Source organism: Rhinolophus hipposideros (genome assembly GCF_964194185.1).
Source record: "Rhinolophus hipposideros genome assembly, chromosome: 9".
Lineage (NCBI taxonomy): Eukaryota > Metazoa > Chordata > Mammalia > Chiroptera > Rhinolophidae > Rhinolophus > Rhinolophus hipposideros.
Window position 1 is genome coordinate 17778223 of NC_138055.1, and position 21109 is coordinate 17799331.

Sequence of the window (21109 nt, forward strand, 5' to 3'; positions counted from 1 at the left end):
CTTTCTCTAAATCTTACCTCAATCATGATATTTAAACAAGAGTCCAAATCCCCGACGTGTAGCTTGTTGGTGAGGCCATGCAGCAACATGTAAACAGTGAAAGTTAGCACGTGGACCTAAAATGAAATGAACAATAAGAGTATGAATGGTTGGGAACACCACACAAGAAAAGACAAGATCTAAGTACTGCAAAGAGAACATTCAGAGTATATAATCTGTCATCCTTGTAGGGAGTAGCTTTGAAAAATGACACATACTTATGTCACTATCTAAAATCCTTTCACCAAATGATCATTTTGTACAAAAGATGCTCAGAAACATATTTTCGTGCTTAGGATTATTGTATCCAAACCAGGCCAGTGGTTTATAAAGAAAGGCATGAGAGTTGAACTTTAAAAACCAAACTGTGAATTAAGAAGCTTGCCGACGTTGAATACAATCAAAGAAGGCAAAGTGTTATGAAGGAAACAAGTAAGTTTTGCCCTCAAGGGTAACCACAGCTAACATTCCTAAGAGCTTGCCATGGGCCAGGCGCGTATTAATATCTCTCATGTACTGAATCATTTATTTCTCACCCTCTGTATCTATAACCAGGTGCCACAGTATCGGAATTTTTCAGAAGAGGAAGCTGAGGCACAGAGAGGTCAATAATTTGCCCAAGGTTACGTGTGTAGGAAGTGGTGGAGTCAGGATTTGAGAACAGATGGGCTGGCACCAGAGCCCCTCACTATGCTATGCTGCCTCTCAAGGTTTTTGATTCTTTATATTGCTTCCTGCATTGTAAAGTTATCAAGGTAAACATCAGCTAATGATCATAGGCTAAGGAAATACACATTGTCAATATACAGATTGAATTTGAAAATGAAGGCATGGTTTCATTTTCATGCGTCTACTTGTGATCTTTCAGTGTTTTTATACATATGTGTATATATACATACATATAAAAAATGTTTGTTTACATATATGTATATATATGTATATATATACACACACACGCACACATATATAAAATGTTTGCCATTTTAAAAAATCCTTTTGGGAGGGATAAAGAATAACACTTGAAGAATACAATTTTGGTAGTTAATCTACATGATTAACACTAAAACCCAAACCAGTTGTACTTGGGTCCCGATTTTAATTATTTTAACAAGTACTGGGATGGACTTGAAGAACAGGTAGCTAGAGAAAAAAGGGCTACTCATTTTAGTATCTTAGGTGCTCCATTTAAATGTGAATAACTCCTCAAAGACAGAGCTGTACTGAATTTATCCTTGTATGCCCAGTGCTCAACACAGCACCTCACACAAAGTGGTCATGAAATAATGCTGGCTGAAAGAATAGAATAAAAATGGATGCCGACAGGGGCTCCAGTTCCAGGAAAGATGGAGATAGCATCCTCTACCCTGTCTCAGGGCATACAGAATGCAGCTGTAACACCTGGACAGCAGCTACTGGGAAAGAACACCAGAATGCAAGTACCACCAAAGCTCACGCAGCCCCTCAGCACCCCAGTGGTGATGGTGGTGGCAGTGGCCCACAACTCTGTGGGAGGGGAACCCTCCTCTTTTCCTGTGGAACTGCAGTTCCGAGAGGGTGGGCCCACTCTTGTTGCTTTTCTACATCTCTGTCCTGCCAGTGCTTGGCCCGATATAGGTGCAGATGTAGGAAGTGCATAGCAAAGTAGAAGAGAAAAAGCCCCAGCTTTCTAGCTGGAGGACTGAAACAAATGGAAAATAAATTGTTAGTAAAAAAACAGAAGATACAAAGAACCAAATGGAAATTTCAGAACTGAAAAACCCAATAACCAAAATAAGAATCTCACTGGATAGGCCCAACAGCAAGATGGAGACAAAAGAGGAAGGAGTCAGTGAACTTGAAGATAGATTAATAGAATTATTCAAGGTGAACGACAGAGGGGAAGAAGACTGAAAGGATATATAAACAGAGCCTCAGTGATGAGTGGGACAAAAACAAAAAGTCTAATATTCATTTCATTGGAGTTCCAGGAGAGGAGAGAGTACTGTGCAGAAAAATTATTTGAAGAAACGATGACTGAAAACTCCCCAAATTTGGTTGAGAAGCTCAGAGCTTACCATGGGCTAGGCACGTATTAATACCTCACATGTACTGAGTCACTTAATTCTCATCCACTCTATGATGTTGGTGCTATGTTATTGGCATTTTTGGAAGAGGAAACTGAGATGCAGAGAGGTCAAGTAACTTTCCAAACAGGGTAAACCCAAAAAAATCCACACTCAGACATATCATAATCAAACTGCTGCAAAATAAAGACACAGTCTTTAAAGCAGTCAGAGGAAAACAATGCATTACTGAGATGGAAACAATGATGAATAACTGGATTATTCATCAAGAAGGCCAGAAGGAAGTGGTACAACATTTTTAAAGTGTGAAAGAAAGAATGTCAATGCAGAATTACACATCCAGTGTCAATATCCTTCAGGAATGAAGGTGAAATGAAGACATTCACAGATAAGGGAAAATGAGAAGACTCTGCTGCCACCACACTTGCTCTACCAGATGGCTAAAGGAAGTTCTTTAGTCTGAAGAGGAATGATGCCATAAAGAAATGTAGAAATTCAGAAATGAAGGAAGAACCACAGAAATGATAACTATCTGGGCAAAATAATAGAACACTCTTCTCAAATTCTTTAACATACGTTTGACAATTAAAAACAAAACTCAAAAATTTTCAATATGTGGCGACGTGATACATGAATAACTAAAACCAAAGGAGAAAGCTGAAGGGGACCTGTATGGTGGTTAAGGTTTCTATGTTCCACTTGAAGGGATAAAATACTGAATCTCACTAGATTATTAAAAGTGAGTTTGTATATGGTAATACCTAGAGCAGCCACTAAAAAAACTATACAAAGAGAGATTGTCAAAATGAATAATGGTCTTTTTAGTGTGTCAGACTATCACGTGGAGAGTAGGAGCCTTACCTATGAACAAATTAAGACACAGAAGGTGAAGCTAACTACCGGGAGTCTTGGCTGAACTTGAAAAGAACAAGCTACAGTGTTCATCTAACTTGAGATCACCCAGGGATCTTATTTAAATGCAGCTTTTGTGGGTCAGGCACAGGGCCCTCAATTCTGCATTTCTAACAAGCCCCCAAGCGCTGCTGGTGGCACCTGTCCAGGGCCCACACCGGGAATAGTGAGGAGCTGGGCAGCCACGTGACTCAAAGAGCTGTGTGTTCCTCCTGGAGAGCTGATTATTTTTGTGACTTACGTCAACTGCTTCAACTCTCAAACAAGTTCCTATTTTATTGTTCACATTTGTGGCAATACATTCAACTAGAGATTTTTTTTTTTTTAAGAACTCAGAGGATGCAGAATTTGGTATCAAGTGATTGGAGGTAATGTAACCGAGGTCTAGAAGGAATTTTACAAAAATCAACTATAGGAACTTTTAAAAATGTTGATTAGAAACTTTTGAATATTTTTGCTTGCTAGCTCAGTGGATCAGCTTTTCTGAAGATAGACCCAAAGCACCGTGACTGATAGTGTTCAAATTGTAAACATATGAACGCCAAGCCAACTTGATATTAAGCACATGGTGCAGTTTACCTGATACCCACGGACAAGGGTAGTCTGTAATTCTTTTAAAATATATTGTAGGTAGTGCACACCCAGATCTTCTATTATTTTTGCGAGAGTGCTGCGTGCGATGTCTCTGATTTCTTGTGCTCTGTTCTTGAGGAGGACACACACTTTCAGCAAAATACTAGCAAATGAGAAATGAAAAAATGACTAACCATAAAAAGAGGCAAATAAAATTCGAAACATCCTTTTCTCTCTTAATTGCTCATGATCCAAATTTCCCAACTGGGATTCTAAAGCACAGCAAATTGTGACAGCACTTTTCTTCCTGACAAAACAGATTCAAACGTCAGGAAGAAAACCAATTTGTGAGTGTCACGGAACTTTTCCAATTTGTCACACAACCTACCTTGGCAAATTAGTTTCCATAACTTCTTGTGGGAGGGACTGCATTAGCTTAACCATGGCAAAAGCTAAAGGAACTCGAATTACTTCCTCATCATTCACAACCTTGGATTTTATGAGCTTGTGTTCTTCTTCCCTTTTTGACTGTAAGAAAAGTTCAGGTTAAACTAAAACAAAAATACACGGATCAGAAACCTACCAACACTGCAACTTTTCATTTGAAAAATAAACTCTTTTGATATATCTTATGTGCAGCATTTCTAAGTTTGGAGCCTCAAGAAACAAACATTATTATGCAATTTGAGAATAACCCTCTATAAATTGTAAAAATAACAGGAATAAGAATGTTTTTTCAAAAGAGCAACCAGAAAAAAAATATAGCCAAGTTTTTACCGATGTGGGTTAAGACTGCTCTGAAATACATAAAAGTCATATAAAATTTGTATCAGTTAGGACTTCAATGTGTTTGAGGGACATTGAGGGTACACAGGAAATACAGTGCCTCATACAAGAAGGTTATTTACTAATACGTAAAATGACCAAGTCAGTATTTTAGCAAGGGCTGGCAAATGTTTTCTGTAGAGGGCCAGATAGTTAAGTATTTTTGGCTTTTAGTCTCTGTTGAAGCTACTCAACTCTGTTGTGGTAATGCAAAAACAGAATTAGACCACATGTAAATGAATGCGTATCATTGTGTTCCAACAAAACTTATTTAAGAAAACAGGCTGCAGGCCAGATTCAGCCAATGGCCTGTTTGCCAACCCATGTTTTATACTAAGAAGGGCGGGCTCTGGCTTCAGGAAAATCCACTCCTAAATGTTGTACCTGTTAACAGTGGAAAGGTAATTTTGAACAACAGGTTTTTCATTCCATGGGTTGGGTTTTTCATTCCAAGAATGAGAAAAAGGAAACAGACTAATTTTTAATAACCTGTTTTGGAAGTGGGAGTCATCTTAATATCTACTTTGGAGATAGAAAAACATATACCTACCATATGAAAATCATAACAAAGAAGGAACATTGCCTAGCTGCCATCATCTTGAACTTGAAGGTGACAAGACAAGAGAAAGGTGAATTGTGAAATGTTGAGATGAAAGAAAACCCAAAAGCTGAAGTCAATCGATAATAGGAGCCTCAGTCTGACAGGACCCCACAAACACCCCTGTTCACGCAGACCTGCTGGGCCGCAAACAGAATAATTACCGCAGATGCCAGGCATTTATGTAGCCTGGGTAAGATATCCCCGGTTATGGTTCCTTGGATATTTCTAATTGTTCTCTCCAATTCTTCCTTACTCCGAGGAAGGGAAGAGATGGACTTGGTGATACATTCGTTTTCATTAGCTGCTGTTCCTGGAGCAGGGTTTCCTAGTTCTTCATTGTTGTCGGACAAAATCTTACATCTGTTTTCCTTCTCTTCCTCATCCGTATGCTCTAATTCCATGGCTTCATGCTCTGGCAACTCAATCTCTTCTACTGTGCCTATGTTTAGTAAACAATACAAGCCATCTTAAATCAAACAAGGAAAACAACACAGTTAAGTAATCTTTTCTACCAATATCTAATAATAAATATCTAGTCACCAACGATGGGTAGGCAAGATAAGGGCAAAGGAAACCTTAATAAATGAGAGGGCTATGGTTTTTTGCTTTCTCACAGTTTAGAGTCTAATGAGGAATACAGACAAGTACATTGACAATTATAAAAGAGTGTAAATTTTGGGAACACACTGGGAGGCCAGTGGGGTAGGAGGATCGTTAACCAAATGAAAGTTTCTAAAGTACTGAGGCTGAAGGTTTCCAAAAGCAAAAATCGACATTCACGAGTAGGAATATTATAATGACAGCCTACAGTTCTTATGCAGAAAGGTCCCTTATGGTAGGGTTCTGTTTATTACAGAAAATTAGACAGTATAGTATTGTGGGGTGAATCAAGCCTTGGCTCTGCTAACCAGCCATATGACTATGGTCAATTAATTTAACCCTAGTGGGTTAAATTTCACCAGTGAAATGGAGAGGGCACCTATCTTGCAAGGCTATTGTGAGTATTAAATGAGATAAAGTCTGTGAAGCACCTAAAATATATTTCTGACACTCACTGACTTTCAAAAAATGGTAGCTATTAGCCTTTGTTTTGTTTACTGGCTGTGTAGCTTTGGGAATTTTACTTTACATTTCTGAACCTTAACGTCTATCAAAAATATGGGGTAACTAATAACTAAGATTCTTATGAAGATGGATGAGGTAATGTTTATAAAAGCCCAGCTCATAGTAGATGCTCAATGAATGTTTTAAACTTCCATCATATCTAAGAAGAAAACAGAGTTAAGCAAATTAAGTATTTTAATTTTTTAATGTTTCTATTTATGTGTAATTGCCAAATGCAGATTCAATGACTGAAGATAAACTATTAAGGAGCTTTAGTACATTATTGTTTAAAACACTGTTTAAAACACCAGTGGTTCTTACACATTCAAATCAGTCTTTTCTATTCATTAGTGTGGTTCCAGAGTGATTTTACCATGAATTGAATTGGAAAATTTTGAGTAGAAACATTGGAGGAGTGCAAACTAAGGGCCAGAATATTTCAACGTCTTTAGCCAAAACAATTAGGATAAATACCTTGTTCCATTTGAGTGTTCATTATTTTCCTTATTTTTCTGTTCTGGCTAGAACTTCTAGTTTGATGTTCGATATAAGTACTAGCAAGTATCATACTTTGCCTCATTTTGGTTTTAAAGCAAAGACTTTTTATCCTTTACTATTAACTATAATGTCACATTAGGTTTTTAAAAGGCATCTTTTAAGAGGTTAAAGGAATTTCTATTTATTCCTTGCTTGATAATTGCTTTTATCATGAACATATATTGAATTTAATCAAATGTTTCCCTTGTGTCTATTTAGATACTCGCATGTTTTTATGCGAATGTGTTAAAATTCCATTAACGAATTCTACCAACCTCAAGGGTTACCGGGGCTTCCTCTTTCTCAGTCGTCTGAAATGGCTGGTGTTAAGGCTGAAATTACCTATTCCTTGAAATGTTTGTAGAACTTGCCTATAAAACAGTCTCAAGCTGGTGTTTTCATTAGGAGGAGGTTTTTAACTACAGATTCCATTTCTTCAGTGTTTAGAAATCCATCCAGATTTTCTACTTCTTCTAAAGTCAGTTTTTATATTTTGTATTTCTTATATTTTGTACATTTCAGCCAAGTATTCAAATTTATAAGTACAAAGATCATAATATTATTTTACACTTATCATTTAGTTGTGATCTTTAAAATTCCTAATATTTATTATGCCTTCTATTTTCACTGATCAAATTTGTCAGAGGTTTGTCAATTTATAGTCTTTTTAAATATCTATTTTTAGTTTGATGATCCTTTCTTATGGTATTTACTTTATATTTCATTATTTACTGCTCCACTTTTTAATCTTTTTCTTATACTTTCTTTGCATTCGTTGCTTAATGCTCTTTCCAAACATGAAGGCAATAAAACTGGATTTCTATGTAAATAAGTAACCTATAGCTCAGATTTTCCCACCTAAATAATTTAGACTGGCCCTCTCTATTGTTAAATAAGTTTTTATAAGAATACTCAAACCATTCATTTTAACTTCCTCCTGACTCATTCACTGGTTATTGCTACGAGAGCAAAAAAAAGGGAAATAAGTTGAATTTTGCCATCTTTAATTCATTATCATAAATTATCAAAAAATAAGATAGATACCTAGTTTAAGAAAGTATTAAAAACTTACTTTCTTCATTCTGAATTTTTTTCATTTGTTCTTCAAGAGTTTTGTGGTCAAAGTGGAATGCTTCTAACACTGTTACTAGCAAACTGTTAAAAAAAAGGTACAGGAAATATGCATTTGATTAACAATATCATTTGATAATTAAAAGGAGAATTTAAAGACATATAAACATTAAAATTATTTTTACCAGTTTTAGGTATTTTTGAATTTAACAAACATTAGCATAACTTCATTAATACAATGTAAAAGTACACTGAAATTACAGACAGACTATTTCAGGAAATAATCCAAAATTTAAATTTTAAAAATAAAACAAAATAAGAAGTTTGACCATACCTGACACCCAACTTTTGATTGATCTGTCCTGTCTGTAAGACATGAATGAAATGTTTCAAGTAATATACATATGCTGACCAAGAGAGATGTCTGCAAATAGCTCCAATAATCTCCGTGGCAGCAATGATTATATTTTCATGCTGTAAAACAAATCAAAAGCATTAACAAAAAGCAAGCATTTGCTAATAAAATACAGAGCTAACGTGGTACATTAAAAAGCTTAGGTGATCAGCAATCATATAAAAGAATGCCCAAACTATACTCCATTTCCACCCCCTACCTCTAGGAAAAGATGCTGTCAATTAAAGAAATGACACCTTCCTTTACCTAAAGGATATTAACACATTCTGGACTCTTTCCACTCAGACCACCCTAATAGCTTCAAGTAAATTCAATCTGTAAAACTTGACAAATGCCAAAATTAACTATAGAGTGCACTGCTCAACATTCAAAAGTACACTGCCTTGGAAACTTCTCTTTAATATCATGATAGAGAAGAGGAACTAGATTTACCCTCATACCTTAAACTAGAAAAACAGGCAAAAATATATGAAACAACAGTTTTCAGACTTTAGACATCAAACCGTGCAGGGCAGTGACCGCTGAGAGGAGGTAAACAAATGAAGTGTGCTTTATAATGACCCCAATCACTGTGTAGAGAGAACTGTCAGGTCAGAGCATGGGAGGGGAAACCTAGAAGGGCCCAGTGTCTGAGTGAAGAAGGCAGAATTGAGGCAATGGTGGCCAGAGTCCACAAGGCTGAGTACCAGAGAGGAGAGAGCTGTGCAGAGAGGAAAGTGGTATGTCTCTGAGAAGGTTACATACCTCATTTATTCTCAGTTTACTCTCCTGTAAAATAGTGGTAACAGTCCCTACCCAAAGGGTTGAGTTGTGGTGACGAAGAAGTCATATTACGTAGTCAAGTACTTAACAATAGTGCTTATATCTGATATAGTGCTAAAGAAAAGGTAGCTATTATTCTGTTTCATTTCTTATGAGCCATTTGGGAAAACGACTACTCTGCTGATCAGTGGAGTTTATAAGAATCAAGTCCTATGACACAAAAATAAAAGTATGCCATCTTAGGACTGTGGTCATTTCTAAGAGTGGAAATATTTTGTGGTTGGCCTTTGTGAGAGAGTAATAGTAAAAATAAAAGCCACCATTTATGGAGCATTTTCCATGTGCCCGGCACAATGCTAAGGGCTTTAGAACTAAGCCTCTGATTATGGTGACAACATCAAAACACATACCACCAAATTCAGATGCCATTCCTCACGTACATTTTGGGAAAGGTGTTCACTGGTTTCTGGATCTAATACCCTACCTTGAGCATTTTCTCATCAAAAATTGGAGTCATGGCATAAGGCATGATGTAATTCTGGAGAGATTTAGAAGACAGCATGATTTTGCCTTCCATTAGTTGTTTTGCCAGTTTCTTCAAGGCTCTTGCTCGCCTGTGGATCTATGAATAAGATAAAATATTGAATGAGTTACTGAATAATCTTACCTAGGACCAGCTCCATTTCAGTTATCATATTCCTTTTCCATGAAAAGATTAAGGAATGAAATAGAGTCCGTGTTACATGAGAAACACCTGTGCCTCGATTTGCTTCCAAAAACATAATCCATAGCACTTGTTTAACAATGGATCCAAAAGCACTGAAACTTCTTTTAAAAAGGCAGAGAGAGGCCATTCTGGTGGCTCAGGTGGTTGGAGAGTTGTGCTCCTAATGCTGAGGTCACTGGTTCGATTCCCACATGGGCCAGTGAGCTGCGCCCTCTACAGCTAAGGTTGTGAACAACTCTCCCTGGAGCTGGACTGCCCTGAGTAGCTGGAGCTCGGCATGAGCTGCTGTGGGCTGCCACGGGCTGCTATGCTGCCGTGGGCTACTGTGTGCTGCCAGGAGCAGCCAATGGCCAGTGTGAGTGGCCGGCAGCTAGCGTGAGTAGCCATCAGCCGCCATGAGTGGTTGGCAGCCAGTGTGAGCAGCTGGCAGCCAGCGTGAGTGGCCGGCAACCATCGTGGGCTGCCAGTGTGCTGCCATGTGCGGCCGGTGGCCAGCGTGAGTGGCCAGCAGCTGTGTGTGAGAAGCTGACAGCTGGCGAGAGCAGCTGTGAGTGGCCGACCGACGACCGGGTCAACCGACTGCCTGAGGGTGGGGGTGACGCAAGGCCTATAATACCAGTATGGGCCAGGGAGCTGTGTCTTACACAACTAGACTGAGAAACAATGGCTTGAACTGGAATGGGGAGGAGGGAGGCAGAAGAAGGGGAAAAAAATCAATAAAAACGGCAGAGAAAGGCGACACTTATTGCGGTTGGTGATACCACCAAGGTAATCAGACCCCAGGAAATGATCATCTCCTATTCAAGTTGACTGATATCATGAAGACCAAGGAATAAGAAGTTCAAAACCTTTTGGAAAATTAAAATACATCTTTTTAAATGAGACAGAACTATTTGAAATGCTTATTTTATAGGCAGGGGGAAAAAATCAGAATTGTCCTCTACCTGAATGTGCTTCATATTCTCAAAGAAGTCCATTTCTGGATCATGGAAATCAGTAAGCTGTACCAAGTCTTTAAATTCTGGTTGATCTGGAAAGGTTTGAATTAAACAGGAAAGCAGTGTGGTATAATCCTGATGAACACTCTGCAAATACCAAGTTGAGAAAACAAAATTTTTATTTAAAATAAAAAAAAATTGCTTCCTATATAATACAGAGAAACACAAAAAAATCATTAAAATTTTTTTTAAAAGTAGAACATTCCCACTGTAAAAACAAACTACATAAAATCTGATATGATTGCTTTCTTTTCCATTCTTACTTCCCTGTTAAAAGTTTGGTTTACACAATCAAGTATTTTAATTAAATGTACTAAACCCTGGCTGCTTTTCTAAGCAGTAGCAGGGAAAAATAAAAACATAACTCAAAACCACAGATAGTATTAATAGTACTTAAAAGACTGCTACAATTGCAAGCCCCAGTACCTCTGTCTGGCTCTTCAAGCCTTTCCTCAGTTTCTCCAGGAGTGAACGATGAATGATTTCTCTATATTCTTTCTCTGTGACATTCAAGGCAGCTAGCTTTTTGATGATACTCATCAAGCACATGTTGGCATTATCACTTAAAGACATGTCTCCTAACTGAAAACAGGAAAAAAAACACCCAAATTATTGTTTGTAATAACGTTAATATGGAATTTATTTCCTAGTGAAAGACTTTACAAAATTTTGCCACTGCTATGTGTAAAAATTCCTACTAAGAAATGTCCCACAGGTACTTCATACCTAAGGAAAAACCAAACGAAGGGCTGTAAGGAATACAGCAAATGACTTTGAAATACCATGCTTACTGTTAAGTGTCACTTAATTTCAGAAAATACTATGACACAGGCTTTTAATTTAGTTTTCCTTCTCAAAGTAAATAGAATAAAAGGCTCAGTAAAGCTAGTTTTCAATATTCAGTATCAGGTGATCACTGAAAATGGCTGGTTATAATTCCAGTTAGTTGCACTAGAATTCCTGGTTTGAGAATGTAGGTAGTGAGTATAGAGAGAGTATTTCCAACTCAGCCACCCGGGCAGTGATTTAGAATTCCTTGTGTTGAAATCTAACATGACATATGAAGAATGAGCCCCAAATGGGGAGATTACTTTTTCATATATTATACAATCCTTATATATCAGCTGAAGAACTATAAAAAGTCACAAAGAGATTACTGATGCCATTATATGGCTAACTATTAATTAAGTGTTTCATTTTGCCCATTTTGAGGTCTTAATTGAGTTCAGCAACACGGTACTTAATATAGTCCAAACTCCTTTTATTTTTATCATATCAATACAAGAGGGCAAACTGTCAAATAGTAGTTACCTAACTGACAAATTGAGATATAATTGACATACCATCAAATCCACCCTTTTAAAGTGTACAATTCGATGGTTGTTAGTATATTCACAAGGTTGTGCAACCATCACCACTGTCTAACTTCAGAACATTTTCATCACCCCCAGAAGAAAGCCTGTACCAGTAAGAAGTCACTGCCCATTCTTCCCTCCCCCCATAGCCCCTGTCTCTATGGATTTCCCTATTCATACACAGCTCTTCTGACTTTTCACAGAGCTTCCACATATTATGTGGAATATATTCATAACATAATATGTTATGTTATTCAAAATATTTGTCTTTCATATCATGAGAATAACAATATGATCTTTGACAAACGAAATATTCTACAACTAAAAAAAAGACATTTTATACTAAAAGCCCCTGTCCTCAAAACACAAATTAGATCATGTACTTGCATTATCAAAACAACAAAAAACACTTCATAGAGGATTGCTATAAAAACCTACCTCCAGATTATAGAAACAATTATGCATAACTGGAATGAGGTAGTTAACATCCACGGTTTGCATCTCTTTAATATAAGAGGTGACAGTCTGGAATGCTGAGAAGCGAACGTCAAAGTTGATGTCGTCAAGGTGTCTTTGATCAAAGGCGTTAAGCTACGAGAAATGCCATTGAAATGACATAAATGAAAGCATATGAATCTTAAATAAATACAAATGACAATACTTTTGAAGAAAAGAGAAGATTTTCTTTCTTACCTTGACAACATCAGTAATATATTTTAATCCACTGTCAAAATCAGAAAGAGTCTAAAAGCAATGAAAACAGTATGTTAGAGAATAAAACCTTAACTTTTGTGCCCACCTCCCTTCATCTTCCCCTCTCTCCAACTCGAAGAGGTGATATGGGGTAAAAAAAAAAAAAAAAAAAAGAAAGAATATTACAGACCTCGAAAACTGTACAAAGCAATCGTCTTGACAGCTTGTTCTTAGTAACTGAGAAGAGTTTTGCCAGAGGCTTGAGGAAGTTTGGAGGCTCCAGGCAATGTTTTAACAGGTTTTGTACTGTCACCAGAATATCAACCTCTGTATCCTTAGAAAGAAATATTAAGAGAAATCATAGTTCAATTAATTTATAAAACTGTTCAACTTGGCTTTAATATATTACAGCACAGAAAACAATTATAAGTAAGAAGTAAAAATAGTAACTGGAAGAGTTATTTCGTAGTCTTTTAAAAGTTCTTAGCATTTAACATAAAATCCATTATAATGTCCATGAACAGTTTCTTCCTTTAATTCTAATAGAAAACATGCATAGTTTTGAAACAAACTTTCTTCTGTTTTAGTCAAAAAAGAGCCAAGAAAAATGAGCTTGCTGAAGAAAAATATACACCTCCGGTTGTCTACAGATCTGTGGTCTTCTAACCTGAATTACTACCTGATTATATAGGTGTTCAGTATAACTACTAAGGCCGTATAAGTAATTTTGAGCCATGGGAAGGCTCTTTTAATCAAGATTGCACTACTGTTTGAAAACCATATCAGAAACTCTTAGCTATGTCTCACTATTAAAGCAATCTGACTTTTCATTTAGTTTTGCCACTGTGATCCATATTTAAGACCATACAATGCACTTCTTGTGTTCCAGATTTGTTACTGACCAAAGTCAGAGAGGAAAAAAAAAAATTCTGAAATGGATGAGAAGCTAAACAAAGGAAAACAAAGGGGCTGACACTTCTGGTGTTATCATAATTGATGATGCCTCCACCTTCTTGCCTGCTCTCATTTCTACTTCTGTCCCAACTTTTCTCCTCTATTTTCAATTTTATATTTCTGTCTAAAGTCTTTCCACAAATATTTTGCAACAGGCACATCACAGAATCTAACCAATAAAATTATTTGTTCACAAATAAGCCTAATAATGTGCTACTTCAAAGACAAAGTAACGTCCTGTCCATTTGTACCTCAGCAATATTGCCACGGTGGAGGAAAGGAAGGAGGAGTGTAATGAGTAGAGAACTTTGTTCTTTGTCTTTCATAAACTTGCTGATCCTAGAGAAGAAAACACAGTGGTAAGTAAGGGAGACATACAAGTGTTTCTCTAGGAAGTTAAGATTTTTTGTAGAAAAACATCCATGAGGAAAGACACAGGTACTTTTAAGTATGTGTACATTTATTAAAAATTTAACTCAGTTATTTAGCAGTGCCAACTCTTATTTCTCTCCAACCTTAGGCTACTATTCTATTTCTTTTGTAACGTGATTGTATAGGAGGGTTAGAGTAAACTCCAATGCTTTTACCTGGCAATTAGTAATTTCTTATTTTTCAAGGAAATCACATTTTTAAGTGCCAAGATTTGTTTACAGCTTTATGTAAAGTATTTCAATTCAACTCCCACAATAGCTCTATGATGCAGTAATTATTAGCCCCATTTTGCCCAGAGAAAACTGAGGCTCAGGGAAGTTATGTTTCATAGCTAGAAAGTGGCAGAACAGGTCTTTCCAACCCTGGACTGTCTGGTGCCTAATTTGTCATCATCTTCCCACTACCATGTAGCCTGTGATAAAATTTAACAAGTGTAGTAAGTGTGGTTTCCCATTCTGCAAATAAAACAATTAAAAGAAGTTCCTGGAAGAGTCTATCATTTTATCAAAGAATATATCATTTATTGTTGCTGAAAGTAAAAGAAAAAATAAACTTTCAAGAACCAAGTCCTGTAACAATTAGAGCTTAAGATAGAATCATTTTTTGCACTCAAGTTTACCAATCTTGCACTGTATAGAAAGCACAATTACGAGTATATACAGTGGTAGCTTGGTTTACGAACATCTCCGTTGACAGACATTTCGGTTTACGAACGCTGTAAATTTTATGGATCTATGGTATCATTAGATGGTAAAACTCATGCTAAATTTGCAGTTTTAGGGGTTGATTTTAAAGGTCTGGGATGGATTAATCCATTTTACATTACTTTCTATGGGGAAACCACACCTCGGTTTTTGAACGTTTCAGAACTCAGTCTTCCGGAATGGATTGTTTGAAAACCAAGGTACCACTGTACTACTAGGTTTATTGCTCAAAAGAACCTTTAAAACCCTTTGCAAGATTTTCTTGACTCTTAAACAAAACAAACTTATTTTAAGGACCAATCTATCACTCACTTTGAAAGAATGCCAAGTTCCTTGCTGACTTGTGCCCTGTTCTTTTTCTTTTTCACCTTTTCTGTACTTATTGTGGTTTTGCTGAGATACTGGAGAATTGCAGGTACATGAGGTAGAATTAATCGTCCTCCTATTGTGATAGACTCTGAAATAAATAGTGACAGATGTTTTGGTTTTAATTAACTATTCTCTTAAATGATAACTGTATAATATCTTCATAATGACAGACAAGGAAAGCATTCAATTACCATGAAAATGTAATAGATTTCAACTCTAAAGATTAAATAACTTTATTCTTAGTCAAAATAGCTATATCATTATATAACTTAAAAATTTATATAAGAGACCCCTGAGGCTTTATTTAAACCACTTTTAGTAGTAGTAAAAGACTTATTAGGATAATATGGTAGGAAGAATTCAGAGACATGACAGTGGAAATCATCTGATAATTTCCTGGAGGGTAGTTGAACTTTCTGGAGCTTAAATAACCTGAATTTCTACCACTGCAAAGAAAATTCAGTTTATAAGTCGGTATTAATTTCCAGACAAAAGAAACGCTTTCAATAGCATTAGTTATTAAAAGAGTCAAATTCTATTGACTTTCTCCTTTCTGAGGGAAAAACGCTACCTCAGAAATCAAGTCATTTGCTTTTTGCAGCATACATACCATCTGCACTTTCTGGGTATACGCATCCAGTTACGGGCAAGCTCAAAACTGTTTCTGTGGGCTCAAAATCTGGAAGGGTAAGAAGGTCATCGGCTATATCCATCACAATACTGGCTGTGGATTCAGAGAGATTCTTTGCTGAGAGAATCGCAAAAACATTGGTCAGGATATCACATTCTGGGTGCCCAGGTTTCTGCTTAGCCAGAAAAGGAAAATATCTGCAAGAAAATAACATTGAAATAGTCATCTTATTTCTCAATGTTTATTTCTAAAAACATGTTCCTTATGAATTTTCATATTGTTTAACAAATATATATGTGTGCATGTATGAACATTAATAAGATACTCAAAAGGGAAATGACTTTAAATTCTAAAATTGATTGATAATAATTCTAGGCACCTCACAAACAGCAAATTATTTAGGTATTATATGTATATTTCTCATCTAATCCTCATAACATCTCAGTGAGGTAGGATCATTTTCCCATTACAGAGGAAGAAACTGAGACTTCTCCAAAGGCACTGAGCTAACAAGTGGTGGAGCTGAGATTTGAACAACAAGGTTTCCAAAGTCTAAGCCCTTTATGAAAACAAATTCGTTGAAGAGAGGCTATTTATTAATTATAAGCCTTCTAGAACGTGAATGTTTATACACTCACTTAAAACAACATACAACATGGAAATTAGGAGTGCAGACCAAACAAACATTTGCTGTGCCAGGATATGCATCATTCAGAACTTAGGCTCATCTGTTGGGGGAGGTGCATGAGTCCACCCCCGATAAGGAAAGACCCTCACAAATGAACCGAGCACCCCACCCCGCAGAGACAAACCAACAAGGGTAGAGGGCACAGAGGTGCTCCAGACAAGGGCAAACCAGCAGTTGTTTTACAGTCAGACATGCAATCCTAACAACTAGTAAGAAGGTCAAACTGAAAAAATTCAGATAGCTTGGCTTTACCAATTCATCATCACTGGAAAATGAGCTGAAGCACTTTAACATACTCAGTACTGACAGACTGAGAGAAAAGTTCTAAGAGATTGTATTCAGACATCTTTGTCCAACATTTACTGGGCACAGAGTGGGCAGGCACCAGGAAAGATTCTTTACGTACTATCTTGTACATATGAGGTAAGCATTATTATTTTCATTTTATAGATGGTGAAACTGAGGCTCAGAAAGACCAACTTTGCCAAAGAACGCATGGTGGTGTTAGGACTTGAAGTTAGGTTTGTGTGTCTTCAGAGGCTACTCTTAACCACTATGCTGTTTGTTGTCTTAAATTTTTTTCAAGCAGAAAAGGTGAGAGAACTGCTTTCAACTGCAAGATCCTAGCAAGAGCCCATTCAAACCCAATGCAACTTCTAAGTGACCGAACTGTGTTTCTTGAACAGCAATAAAATTGATGCCCCACAGAACACTGGACATACTCCAAGCTTAAGTGTATGGTTCAATCAGAAACTTTAATCACTTATGCAACATGCAATGAAATATCGACTAACCATGGATTAAGAGGGCTAACCCTCTGTAGTGGAAGAATAACAAATGTGAAATGGTCTCTGCCTTCAAGGAGCTTTAGGCAGGTAAGCTATGAAGACAGATGAGTGCAATAAAGGCAGTTTGTGGTCACAGGGCCTCCCAGGAGTGGAAAGAACTCAGAGGAGGGCAAGATTGAGCCACGCCGGGTCATAGTGGCCAGAACCTGAGCAGCTAAGAAAGTGGCCAGGGACAGTCCCAGCTTATGGCTTAATAATTTGTAACATCTCTTTGAACCCTCAGGAACGTTTCAGTTTGGAAAATAGATTATATATTATATGATCACTCTACTTAGTAAGCAAGTTGTTGTTGTCCTGAGTTTACCTGATTTCTGAGACAATTTAACCTTAGTTATGAGTGTAAAGATATTGCCTATAGGTCCACTCTACCTGCATTTACCCAAATACAAAGTAAAACGCTAGACTTCTCTGTAGGTGAAAACCTGTTTAAATGTCTGATTGACATTATGTAAACTGTAACCATATTTCAAAATAAAAATTTATTTTTTTTATTGAAGAGTAACATTCCAATCAATTGGTTTTCACACAATTACAAGTCTATTGCTATAAAGATTTTAAGGGAAGTCAACCCTTCTAAAGATTTATTTCAGTAAGTGTTAAACAGAGAAGGAAAAAGAAAGTTCTGCTGCTTATTTCCTCCATTAACATGTGCCTTCTATTTGACTCTGACCAAAAATGAGAGAAATTGCAGAAGAGAATGAAATGGGTCTTCACCTGGAGTAAGGACCCAACTAATATAAAACTGAATCACTATCGTAAAGTCTTCTTGAATGATAGTCCGTCATAGTTCATTTGCCTGAAAATCACACAACTGTAAAACATTGCTCAAGTATGCTTATGAAATACTGCTTATAAATGTCCAGTGATAGATAAAACAAGGTATGAAATTGCTTTCTCAGATTGGGAAATAAGTGAAAAGAACCCTTGCTACCAGTAAAAATAAAACAGGCTTTCCTGAGGAAGACAACGTGAAGGTCTGGTTTTTGAAGACGATCTAATGACATGGGGAAATGTTCACCACATAATGGTTATACAGTATGATCCCAATTCTGTACAAACTGATGCCAAGATTTTAACATCACTGAATCAATAATAAAACATTTTCTTTTATTCTATCTTTCATTCTTCAAAACAGATTAGGACAAACTTAAGTCTGTTTCCATCATCGAGATAAACAGCACAGGTACTTTCCACATTTCTCAATAAATATGCATTTGGTCGGTAATACAGCATCTCTGAGCCATCAGTGGATAAAGGTTCTGTAAACAGCTCATAATGTCCTCAAGAGGATGTTAACTTATGACCACGAGAGCTTCATGTATGGGTAGGTGGAGTTTTACCAAGAATAGAAGATGTGTAGAAAATCTAAAAAGCCTATAAAATTTTTCTGATTTTCAGTGGGAACTGGGAGAAAGACACAGAATGCCAATTATAAATCAGCTTTTATGTTTAAGCAAGTATGCAAAAAATGGTAATATTTATGTGCTGATTTAACTATCTGCTGATTCACATACTCTTTTTCCCTTTACCAGGCCAAATCAAACTGCTAACATAATTATTATATACACTGGTAGAAGATCCTTATCAATTTCAATATGAATATTCAAATTTTAATGAAACTATAAAAATAGCAAAAATACGTTTTAATGTAATATATATTCCACAGTTTTAATTTACATTAAATTGCAAACTGTCATTTTACCTATTTTTTCCTTTTTTATAGATTATAAGTAATTCAAATACTCCAAAATTGTATCATGAAAAACCCCCCTCCCCACTCTGGCCCACTCAAATCTTCATATGCTACAGTAACATTAACAGTTTCTCATGCACCCTTCTAGATATTTTCTATTTCATTTTCTATTTACACACATGCACAAGCATTTTCCTGGATCACACTATGTGTATTTTTTAGCAACTTATATTTTTCTTAAAACTATGTATTTTGAGATTTAGTTGCCTTATTCTCTTTAACTGAACCTATTAGTTCCCTATATGGAAGGCCATAAATTATATTAGTGCCCTATATTAGTGTAAAAGACTGCCATTTTTAAAGAGGGGAAAAAATGTCATACCTTGCATTTCTGCTCCAAATGCTAATTAGTTTCAGCAGAGGAGTAGGAGAATACTGACTCTCAGATCCAAGCCTGCTGATCTAGGACACAAAATGAAAACAGATTACAAAATAAAAACATATGGAATTGTAGGGAAAAAAAACAAACAAAAAAAACCTAAAAAGCAGAACAAGCACAGAAACCACACCAGAGGATCAAAGAGTCAAGGGATGGAGATTAACAGTTAAAGGACAGATTGAGGAAAAACTAAGGTAATCCAAAATAACATCCACACAGGAAAAAATGGAAAGGTAGTGCCTGGAAATGATAGATGCTTGAAAGGAACCCGGTATGTTAGGTTTCAATTGCTCAGAGATGGCAGAGCTCAAGCAGCAAGAAATCTTTCCTAAAACCAAGTTTCTTGTATAGTCTTCTTAGCTATAACTATACTAGATATCATCACCAAGTGGTCTCAACTAGAGAAATCAAACGAGGAAACATAACAAAACTACCTGTGCATTTTCTCTCATGCTTGTCAAAATCCAGAGACACATCAGGTGAGGTCTATAAACCCTTAAGTTACATTTGTTTAAGAGACACAATCATATTCTCAAATTAGCTGTAAGTATAAATGCCATGGTATTTCAGAAACTAGCTCTGGGGCTTTAGGCGTTAGTGGAGGCAAAAAAATGGGTTTTAAAACTTCCAGAAATAAAGAAAGGCTCAATGTAAAAGAAAAGATCAGGACAGGCATTCGTGTCTGGGCATAGAATATGCTGGAGCAGTAATAAGAAAGGAAGAGGAGAAAGTATCCAGGCAGAATTAGAAATCAGTGTTTACCTGGGACCAAACTGCACCATGGAATACAGCATCAATCTCTTCTGTTCTGAACTGGTAGGACTCCCAATCCAAAAAGATATCAGTTACCATTTTGATTCCAAGACGTCTTAAATTTTTCAGTGGGTTAATAAACCTCAGCTGTATCTGTAAAACAAAGATCTTCTATTAATATATATATAGTTTTAATGCTTGACTCCTCAAGGAGGCACTCTTGCTCAGATAGCTAAAAATCAAACTAGACATCTTGTTATTAAATGTGTTGACTTTGGCTCTGATTCACATAGAAATGTTAACTGCGCAAGTTATATTGCTTTTTTCATTGAACAAGATGGGAAAGCAGAGACTTAAAAAATTAAATGGTGAGGGGGCAGCCAGATGGCTCAGTTGGTTAGAGCACGAGCTCTAAACAGGGTTGACAGTGGGTTTCCCACATGGGCCAGTGAGCTGCACCCTCCACAACTAGATTGAAGACAACGAGCTGTCGCTGAGCTGCCAGGGGGGCAGCCGGATGGCTCAGTTGGTTAGAGTGCGAGCTCTCAACAACAAGGCTGCCTGTTCAATTCCCACATGGGATGGTGGGCTGCGCCCCTGCAACTAAAGATTGAAAATGGTGACTGCACTTGGAGCTGAGCTGCGCCCTCCACAGCTACATTGAAGGACGACTTGACTTGGAGCTGATAGGTCCTGGAAAAACACACTGTTATCCAATTTACAAAAATAAAAATAAATGGTGAAATGTGCTCCATTATCACTGCCCAGTAAAATCACACTAGAGTATCCTTAGGGGGTAAAAAATCACAACTGGAACAGCTTTTTTGTATTCCATATTGTTTTACTTTTCTACTCAAGTAACTGTCTCAAATAAAATCCTGATTTCTTACAATGAACAGAACATTCTAAACAAAACACACCAC

At 36.7% G+C, this 21109-nt stretch overlaps 1 protein-coding gene across 1 annotated transcript in view; it reads right to left on the reverse strand.

Annotated features, from left to right (window-relative positions):
- Positions 1-21109, reverse strand: part of UTP20 (UTP20 small subunit processome component) — a 91285-nt gene that overhangs the window by 20953 nt on the left and 49223 nt on the right. The window contains exons 28-44 of the mRNA XM_081060393.1: positions 20196-20339; positions 19377-19456; positions 15745-15962; positions 15078-15222; positions 13881-13968; positions 12866-13009; positions 12676-12726; positions 12421-12573; positions 11054-11209; positions 10574-10714; positions 9387-9524; positions 8060-8199; positions 7727-7809; positions 5175-5452; positions 3976-4115; positions 3594-3750; positions 18-116 (exon numbers count right to left, since the gene is read on the reverse strand). Coding sequence (XP_080916519.1) covers positions 18-116; positions 3594-3750; positions 3976-4115; positions 5175-5452; positions 7727-7809; positions 8060-8199; positions 9387-9524; positions 10574-10714; positions 11054-11209; positions 12421-12573; positions 12676-12726; positions 12866-13009; positions 13881-13968; positions 15078-15222; positions 15745-15962; positions 19377-19456; positions 20196-20339 — 2355 coding nt within the window. The remainder of the gene's footprint in view (positions 1-17; positions 117-3593; positions 3751-3975; positions 4116-5174; positions 5453-7726; positions 7810-8059; positions 8200-9386; positions 9525-10573; positions 10715-11053; positions 11210-12420; positions 12574-12675; positions 12727-12865; positions 13010-13880; positions 13969-15077; positions 15223-15744; positions 15963-19376; positions 19457-20195; positions 20340-21109) is intronic.